The sequence below is a fragment of the Pistacia vera genome, unplaced genomic scaffold (genome assembly GCF_008641045.1).
Source record: "Pistacia vera cultivar Batoury unplaced genomic scaffold, PisVer_v2 Contig491, whole genome shotgun sequence".
Classification (NCBI taxonomy): domain Eukaryota; kingdom Viridiplantae; phylum Streptophyta; class Magnoliopsida; order Sapindales; family Anacardiaceae; genus Pistacia; species Pistacia vera.
Genome location: NW_022196325.1, coordinates 538,582 through 548,891, shown reverse-complemented (window position 1 = coordinate 548,891; position 10,310 = coordinate 538,582). Strand labels below are relative to the sequence as shown.

The window sequence follows — 10,310 nt, the reverse complement described above, 5'->3', positions numbered from 1 at the left end:
GAGAGAGACAGGAGGGAATTTGATACTAGAAAGCAAGACAACTTTTCTGAACCGCGTTCCACGTTTGACTTATTGACTTTTTATTTTATCACTTATGGTTCTTGACTTTTTTTTTTTTTTTTCTTTTTATATTATCAAATCTAATTATGGTAAGTCTACGAAAATATCAGTACGTCCCCAGCCCAATACATTTTATTAAATCATCACTTATCACCTATTATCATGTTAATTTTGACCGTTAAATTCATGGTTAAAACTTAAAAGAGAGGTAATCCAAATCTAAATGGAGGTTATTAATGATTTCTCATATCTTAGGGATTTTATTAATAACTCTTTAAACCTCAAAAGGATATGATATATTCTCTCTCTCATATAATAGTCTTTGTCACCATTGCCAAAACATCCTTCGGATTTTCGAAATTAAGTTATATCCAAAGGTGGAGGGTATTATACAAACACCACCCTTACCGTCAATTTTCACCGTTAGATCTAACTCAAAACCAATGTCGACTGATAAAAAGACTAAAATACCCCTAGTTTGAAAAAGAGTTTAAATGTTAAAAATATTTAATTAATATTTATTAAAAATGGACAACAATATATTGATGTTAACTGAACTGCCTTTTATTATCATGTAACTAGGTAAGAGAAGTCTGAAATAACCCTAATTTTTATAAAACCAAAAAAAAATAAAAAATAAAATAGATCTTCAAATATATAAAATATAATTCTCTTCAAATTAATTATAATAATGTCATCTGCAAAATTATATTTTACATATTTAGCAGTGTCATAGGTAAATGCAAAATTTCAAGTAATTTTATAGATGACATTGATATAACAACACGAAGAAAACTATAAATGATATATTTGAAGATTTAATATAATCATTGTTTAATTATTTATTGGTTTATGAAAAAAAAAAGTGGCGTGAATAAAATATTGTTGTTGGGCAATTTTTAGTTAGTAATTTTTTTTTTTTTTTTTTTTGGGGTTTCATGAATATTAAGGTTATTTAAGACTTTTTACTTTCTCAAACCAGAGATATTTTAATATTTGCCTCTTTAAATTGATTTTTCTCAGATCACGGGTATTTTAATCTTTCAACGATGAAGATGGATTATAATAGAGGTGTTTGTGTAATACCTCAAACCTTTGGACATAAACTGAAATTTTGGAAACCCGAGGGGGGCTAAGTGTCTTTTTCTTGGCTAAAAGGCAAAAAGTTTGGATTGAAGCTAAAAAGTGAAAGCGGAAAGCGGTTTTTCTTTAATATTTTCCCAACAAATTGTAATTGTCATCCTGAAATAAGATGAGTTGCTCAAAAGGCTATTTGTCTAAGCTTATGAAAATTAGCTTATAAACAACAAGTGTTTATAAACTAATTTTAGCTTAAAAGTATTTAAAATTTTAAGCAATTACATGTTTGGTTAAAGTATTTATAAGTGACTGATAAATAGTTAACGTGTTTGGTAAAATGTGACTTATAAGTACATTTTATTATAAAATGACTAAAAAAGATACTACATTAAATAAGGGTATATTATGAAATTTTAGAATTAAACAAGGATAATGTGGTAATATACTTGGTCAAACTAACTTATAAGCAGAATACTTATAAACAAAAAAAAAAAAAAAATACCTCCCCCAACTTATTTTTTTTGGCTTATAAGCTCAAAAAAGATATAAACAAACAGGTCAGCTTAATTTTAGAACTTATAAGCTAGTTTGACCAGCTTGTAAGCTTAGACAAACATCCCCAAAGTTTAAGCCATCGCATATTAATGTTATCTGAATGAGAAATTAATCATATTTATGACAAAAATTGGCATTTTATTGTTGCAGAAAGAGAATGAACAGAAACCTTTACTTGGGCATCTTACATTCTGGTAAGGGAAAGCAAAAAAGAGGATCTAGTATGTTACTTGAGCTGTTCTTTGTTGGTTAGTGGGTATGAAAATTAAATCAACTTCCCTTGAACCTCCTCTATCCCCAAGAGGGATGTTGCTACACCTTGTAATCATATGATTCATCCATATATTAATGCTAATGATATTGCTAGACCACAGAGTATGACGAAAGACATTGTTGATATCCTCATCACAAATGAATTTAACATTTATTTCATAAGTCAAGGATACACAGTCGTATCACGCTTGATTATTATTTTTTTATACTTCCTCTAGTTTATTCTCTGCTGACTTTTCTTGAATGCTTTCTAATCCTTTATATTAGAACATGAGACAAACAGACAATAATTGAGCAGTAATCCCTAATCAGTAATCAGGTTAATGCCCCAGTAATTCAAGAATGTCAGAAACCTGACTTGTATAATAATCTGGTTGGATGTTGTTTGCAGGGTTTTCCAGAGTAGACTGAGTTGTCACACCTACAAGTTTAAAAGGTATCAGGATAAAATGAAGATAAATGAGGAACTAACTGAATCAATTAATTTTAAGTGGCTGTCTTGAGTACCTGAAAGAACAAGGAGAGTTCTGCACCCGGCATTCTGTCCAAATAAAATATCAGTGTCTAATCTATCACCCACCATACACATTCTGGAGGTATCAATCTGAAATCTGCAAATCAGAATGTGTAAGTACAAAAATTATTTTCAAATAACATCTACATTGTTTTTTTTATGTACAATGATAAGCTAACACAAATAGTGGTTCATCTAACTTACTTCTTTAATAGAAACTCCATAATAAAAGTTGAAGGTTTTCCAACTACAATAGGCTCTCTTTCAGTTGACCCACACATGGCAGCAACCATACATCCCGCACCTGTAATCCACAACAAATACTATAATGAAGCAAAATTGTCAAGTGTATATTTTACATATGAGCTATAACTTTCTTACCAGGCCACTCTTGTAAATCAGTCATATGTCCCACTGCATCACGATTTGTAGCAATAAAAAGGCACCCAGGATTCTCACGAATGCAAAGGGTTCCATACCTGGCAGTCAAAATCCTGATCATCCCAAAGCAGCAAACAGGTAGCAAAAAGAAAACCTCAAGTATAATTTTGCAATCAATATAATAGTTTTGATGGGAACCTGGATTCTCAATACTCAAAACAACCCAAACAGAGTATAGCAAACAGAACAATATTTCAACACAGATCAGAGACAATTGAGAAAACACTAATATGAATACACCTCTATATTGATTGATAAAGAAATGGATAACAACGATAATGAAGAACAATTAAGAAAACAAAACTGAATGTAAAGATAACCTAGCAATTTGAGGAGCTAGGGGCCTCCCTCCCAATATCTCACTAAAATATTCTCTACCCTTTACAATTCCTATCCCTTAATTTATACTCACAAACATCACACCAATTCCATTGCAATTGCCATGTGGATAACCAACTCCCACTTGCACACCATGCCATTTGCCCTTATTATTCCTTTTGTAAATTTGAGTTTAATGAGCTGGGGTCTTATCAAGTTTCAAGCAAAATTTCTGTGAATTTCCTATTTTCATGCGAAGCAAGATTCTAAACTACAACTTAGCCCAACACCCATGTAACCTTTTTATGTATTTGAAACATAGCATGAACATTAAAAAAAAAAAAAAAAAAAAAAAAAAAAAAAAAAAAAAAATCCCACAAACCTGACTAGAAATTGATGAGGAGAAGTTTATATTGTTGAAATTTTGACACAGGCCGGGTATTAAAAACAAGAATGTCACTTGAGAATATGCTTGTAATTATCCAACAAAATATCTAAAGACAAAAGGTTTATATCCTTCAATTTCAGTTCACACTCACAAGGAAATATTCAAGGGTCTTAGCAAGAACTTTCTGAGGCACATGATTAGAACTACAAATGTTGCTGTTGAATATATTATTGCCCAATTAATCAGTCATGATTCTAGGATTTACTTTCATAATTAACTCAGTTGGCTTTAGTTATTGTGTATTGTTTAAATTATTGTAAAGTTGACTATTTAAATTTCATAAACTGAAACTTATTTAGATTCTTCAATCGTTGAACCATCTTTCTTCTTTATGTACGCATCAGTTATCATTCAAGAAACTTATTTAGATTCTGATTTTGCTATGATTGAGGGAATAAGAATTGAAAATAAAAACAGAATTGGGAGATAATTGATCTTCCCAAAAGCAAAAAAAAAAAAAAAAAAAAAACCAATGAGGCAAAAATAGATTTATTTTGTAAAACACAAAGTAGATGGTTTCCTTGAAAATATAAGCTTCGATTACTAGCCAAAGGTTTTACTCAAACGATATTAACTGCCAAAAAACATTTGCTCATGTACAAAATGAACAATGTTCGAGTTATATTACTCTTGCAACCAAGCAACCAACCTGAATTGGTCTTGGTAGCAATTAATGTTAAAAGGTATTTTTACATGGAGATTTAGAGAGCGATGTACATAGACATTCAAATAGGATTGACGAAAACTTTAAACAAAAGTGTTCGTAAACGCAAAAATCCATATATCAATTGAAACAATCACTTATGCAGTTTAGAAACTCATCGGATACCAAGGAGATCCATTTCATAAGAAGAGGATCACCCCAAAAAAGTTGTTATCTTGATTGATTGTTTAGGTGGACTTACAAGAAATGATGTCTGAGACTGACCAGTTGAAGAAAAACCTCAAGACATCATTTGAAATAAAAGAATTTGGTACTTAAATAGTTTCTAGGAATTGAAGTTCCAAATCCTAGGAAAGAAATCTTCATGTCTCAACACAAATACACTCTTGATCTTCTCCAAGAAACTGGAATGTTGGAATGTACCCTTCAATATTCCAATAGTTCAAACCATAAGCTTGGAGAGTGTTGAAATGTAAATATGAAATACAATTATTCTCTTTGTAATATAGGGAATAGAATTATTCTCTTTGTAATATAGGAAATAGAATTATAATAGGAATAGGAAATAGAATTATAATAGGAATGTAACAATTTACTTCCTAGATTAGTTTTTTGTTTTTGCTATAAATTCATTGTACATTTCATTATGAATACACAAGAAAATATTTCTCCACAGAGAGAAAGACAACAATGAGATAATTGATCAAGGAAGATATTAACGGTTAGTGCGTAAACTAATATATTTTGTCACACTAGGCATGGATGCGGTTCATAGATTCCTCAAATATTTGAAAGATACAACATGAAAAGGACTTTGTTCGAGACAAATGATCTACAATAAGAAGCCTATATTGATGTCACTTAAGCTAATGCTCTGGCTAATTGAAGATCCACAAGTGGTTATTGCAAATTTTTGGGAGGAAATCTTGTTACTTGGTGAAGTAAAAGACAAAATATGGTAGCAAGCTTTGGTGTTGAAGCAAAATGTGGAGCAACGGCCCAAGGTATATGTGAACTTCTATATTGAAAATTATTCTTTTTGACTTGGGAATAAAATGCCAAGGACCCGTGATGTTATATTGTAACAAGAAGTCTACTATCAAAGTAGTCCACAATCTAGTCCATCATGATCAACCCAAACATATGCAGATTGACAGACACCTCATCAAAGAGAAGTTCGAAAATGAAGAAATTTGCATACCATATATTGAAGCCAATAATCAACTCACTGACCTATTAACTAAAAGGCTATCAAGTTCAAAGTTTCAATCTATTGTTGGTAAGCCGGATATGGAAAATATTTTTGATCTAGTTTGAGTAGTGTTGAAGACATTATTACCCAATTAATCATCAATGATTCTAGGATTTACTTTCCCAACTAAATTAGTTGGCTTTCCTTATTGTGTACTGTAAATTATTGTAATTCTTTATCTTTTGCAATTAATTGATTCTAGGATTTAGATCTCTTAAATTGGAAACTTATTTAGATTCTTAAAATAGACGCACAATTTCTCCTAATTATGTACATAAATCTCGTTCATAAATAAATATAATTAAAAATGCTTTCTTCTTTAGTTGCAACTAATCGAAACTGTAGAAGTAATAGTTAAGATTCTCTTACTGAAGCTTGTAATAGTTAATGTTTGGGTCTAATCCAACCACAACTGCTCCAACCTGGGAACACAAGTAATATAAATTTTAATGAGATAAATAAAGAAGATAAAAGAGAAAAAAAAAAAAATCTCGGTAGGCAATATGTTACATTACACTGTTATCATGTTGAAAGAGGTAATTCGATTTCAATTGTACCCTTTTTTCTCCATCTTCCTGCAATATGATGTGATGCATAAGGCAAAGCTCCAACAATGTGAGTTGAGGGAGAAAAAAAAAAAAAAAACACCACCAACCAAAACAACCCCCCGAAATAACCAAGTAAATAGAACAACCAACTAAAGCTAGAGCTAGCTGAGGCTTCTAAAATCCAAGAAGAGAATAGAACACTTGCACTCTCAAATATAGTTGAACAAAAAGCATAGGAAGATAAATATACTTTAAACAAAGGAAGCTTACTATTTTGTGTAGTTAGAATATCATTTTCACCACAAAAATCAAAAAGCTAAATTTTCATTTCTATGCAGCTAAAGCATTACTAAAGGAGTGAATGCTGTTGAATGCAACAATTTGAAAAATCAATCATGGTTTGAAATAAAAAAGTGAAAAATAAAATATCAATGAAATCATGCATACAGCTCCTGATGTGAAGTTACTGCGGAGAAAGCTTTAAGAAGATCACTATACACGTCAGCTAGAGGCAAGCTTCATTTTCCAAAATTAACTGAGTTTGAAAAACTACTAGTTCCTGTCAAGTCGCCTGAAGTAAGAGCTTAAGTAAGGGCGACTCAAGGGTTTAAATAATAAATAGCACTCGATTGTTAAACTGAGAATATTATGATTAAGAGATCATAGAAAAGTAAAATAGAAATCATCAAATTATGTGCTAACTTGATATATGCATATCTGAGGAACCATGAAATTTCTAATATTTTGGCTTCATCAACTCAAAAAGCAGAAAAACAACTAAATGAAATCAGTCCAGGTCATTGTCTCTCTAATTGGTTAAGTTGAATGAAACTTTAAATGAGAAAGGGAGAAACGCAATGGTATTTATAGGAGGGAGTTACTAACAGGGCCCCCAAGACCTGTATATCCAGCAAGTTGTAACTCTTCTAATATGCCTTCACCACCAATTACATAAACCTGGCATGGCAATAGGGAAAAAGCATTAGCAACTACACTGAGAAATCACTAATCTCTACAGCATAAAGAAAATTTTAACATTAATGTGAATTCCAATTTATAGATCAATAAATTCATGTTTAACAATTAGCAGTGGCATCATGCTTTGGAACTTTAATGAAAGCAATATACAACATATCCAAAATGTTAAAATTTTACATCTTAAAAACAGCTTTTAAAAAACATGGGCTCACTTGTAACCAGAAAATACTAGACTACTTTATCATCTGCAACCATACAAGCTAAAATTTAATTTAATTTAATCATCAAAACAAATTGTTGCATTTGCTACTCTTAACAGTCTGTTTTAGGGGAAGATTCACGCCAAGTGGAGACAGTAAAATAACTTGTGAAGCAAACGCCGCACAAACATAATTAACAGCTGACATGCATCCGAATTTGTACAAAATAATCAAAAGATGAGACCTTCTTTTCTGGCGGAAAGTTATTCACTTTCAAGTACATGGCAGCTGCGAAAGATGAGGAAAATATTTCGTCCTACAAAACAATTACACAATATAAAGAGAGGTTCAAATAAAGCTTATTTTAAACAAATATGAATCTTTTAATAATGTGTACAGAAATAAACCTCGGCAACTGAGAGTCCAACAGAATGGAACTTGTTAGCATATTGTCTTCTTGATTTGGAGGAATTATTGGTCACAAAAATCAGCTTCTTTCCCTTAAATAGGACAATAACATAAATCGAAACTAAAAAGTTTTTGGAAGAAAAAAATAAATTAAAAAAGAAAAAAGAAAAGAAGAAATAAGAAACCTTGGATCGAAGCATGTCCAATGTTTGTGGAACTCCATCAATGAGCTTATCGCCCTTCCAAATTACACCTGATTGGGTAATGAAACTCAGATAACACACTTAAAAAGTTATATCTATAGATAACAGAGAAAGAAAAGATTGAAGAGGCTAATATAGATACCATCACAATCGAAGAGAAAGGCCTCGACTGAATTGAAGAGAGCTTTGATGTTGTGAGCAGACAGAGACTGAGACACTCGTTTTGCACTTGGACTCCTCATTCTCAGCTCTCACAATGGTTGTCCCTGGGCACTGCAATTTTCGTTTGATAATATTCTTTTTTGTATTTTAATAAATAAATTCTGTCTTCCCGAATTTAGAGTATCAGCATCTATTCCAAATACTTTGATAATATTCTTTTTTGTATTTTAATAAATAAATAAATTCGGTCTTGCGGAATCAGCAATGCTACAGACACCGGTGTTTTTACACCGAAATTTTGTACCGGCTGACGTGTGTGCTGACTCAACCATCCAAATCATCCCACGTGTTTTGGCGTTATTGAATTTGATCTAATGAACGGCCGTCCATAACATATGGACGGCCGTTCACTCATATGGACCCCCGTCCATATTATATGGACGGGGTCCATTTACTATGGACGGGCGTCCTGATTTAGAGGACGCCCGTCCATTGCTAAATAAAAATAAAAAATATTAAAAAAAATTAGGGACGGTCGTTCACAGGTCATGAACGGCCGTCCATAAACATTGGACGGGCGTTCATATGTTAAGGGATGCCCGTCCTTTAATTTGGAGGGTTTTAAAATATAAAAAATAAAAAAAAAATCTGGGATGCCGTCCCAAAATTGTGGAGGGCGTCCCTAATGTGTGGACGGGGTCCGTATGAATGGACGCCCGTCCATAATTTAGTTTAAAAATTTTAAAAAAAAATTTGGACGGTCGTCCATTCCTTAGGGACGGGCGTCCCTTATATATGGACGGCCGTCATAATTAAGGGACGCCCGTCCACTCCTTAGGGACGGGGTCCCTTAAGTATGGACGGCCGTCATACTTGGGACGCCAGTCCCTAAGGAATGGGACGACCGTCCCACCTCTAATTAAAATAAAAAAAGAAATTAAAAAGTTTTAAATAAAAAATTAGAATTAAAACGTTTTAGGTTTATTTTGCACTTTTAGGGAAATCGTTTGAAAAAAAAAGGGGCGGCGGTCTTCTTCTTCTTCTTCCATCTGAGCTCTGGTTCATCTGGTTCTTCATCCCATCTGCGCGCTCGTTCATGGTCTTTTTCATCTCAAAAAAACAAATCAGCCGCGGTAATGATACTTCTGTTTCTCAATTTTTTTTATTTTTTTTTGTTGGTGAAGAAGTTGGATTACATTGTGTGAATGGAGTGATTGATAAAGAGAAATCCAGTCCATTGGTGGGATTGGGTGTGTGATGACAAATAGAAGTGTTGTTTTGAGTGTTTTGGCTTGGAAAATGCTTACATTTGTTGGTTGTGTGATCTGCCTCTGTGAAGGCCGTTTGTTGGTTGTGTGGCTTACACTTTCTTTTTTCAATTTTTTTTTCAAATTATGCATGATACAATAATTAAGCCTACAAAATACTGTCAAGTGTTATAAACATCAAGTTAGGAGCTTGACTACCAATGCAGGCTTAAACATATGTTTTTGTCAGTAGACATGTAATGCAAACATCGGTTTATTTATATTATTTTTTTGTTTGCTGTTGTTCCTAACTGATTGAGTAAGTTGGAAATAAGGATTATAAAGCATTTTGCTGAAGTTTAATGTTCAAATTTGAAGTGGATTGAGTTGAGCTGCAGGTTTAATAAGTTGAGTTGGAGTTGATTTGAACTGATTTGAATGAAGTGGTGTTTTTGTGTATTGTTTCATTTCAGCAACCTTGTTCCTTAATCTTACCATTATCAATATAGCATTTTCATATTCTGAGTTGTGGTTGGATTTGGTGTTGGAATCTTGCTGAATGTGTGTTGGTTATATTGTATTGTCGCATTTGAGTTGTGTGTGTGTTTAGGTGGTAGGATATGTGAAGGTGCCGAGTTCCATCAGTTTATGACTTTTGTCGACCGAAATTTACATGTACTGGTGGCTGGTTTTATATGCATTTATGGGTTGCATTTTTGTTGAATAAAAGCATGAATTGGAGGCTGGAATTACATGGTTTGGACTACATAATTGGGCAAAAATGCAGTCCAGAACCATGTAATTCCAGCCAATTCATGGTTCTGGATGCATTTTTGCCCAAATTATGTAGGTAAGGTGGCTAAAATCCCAGCCACCTACCTGCACAATTGGGCAAAAATGCAGTCCAGAACCATGAATTGGAGGCTGGAATTACATGGTTTGGACTGCATTTTTGCCCA

The 10,310-nt window shown here is 32.7% G+C and overlaps 1 protein-coding gene across 1 annotated transcript; it reads right to left on the bottom strand.

Annotated features, from left to right (window-relative positions):
- Positions 1-2,094: 2,094 nt before the first annotated feature.
- On the bottom strand, positions 2,095-8,253 carry LOC116105061 (phosphoglycolate phosphatase 2). Its single transcript, XM_031391482.1, has 11 exons — positions 8,085-8,253; positions 7,925-7,992; positions 7,739-7,831; positions 7,576-7,647; positions 7,039-7,110; positions 6,121-6,180; positions 5,975-6,027; positions 2,864-2,961; positions 2,687-2,786; positions 2,476-2,579; positions 2,095-2,389 (listed from the first exon to the last, which is right to left on the bottom strand). The coding sequence occupies exons 1-11, from the start codon at positions 8,182-8,184 to the stop codon at positions 2,289-2,291; spliced, it is 921 nt and encodes a 306-aa protein (XP_031247342.1). The 5' UTR covers positions 8,185-8,253; the 3' UTR covers positions 2,095-2,288.
- Between the last annotated feature and the right edge of the window lie 2,057 nt (positions 8,254-10,310).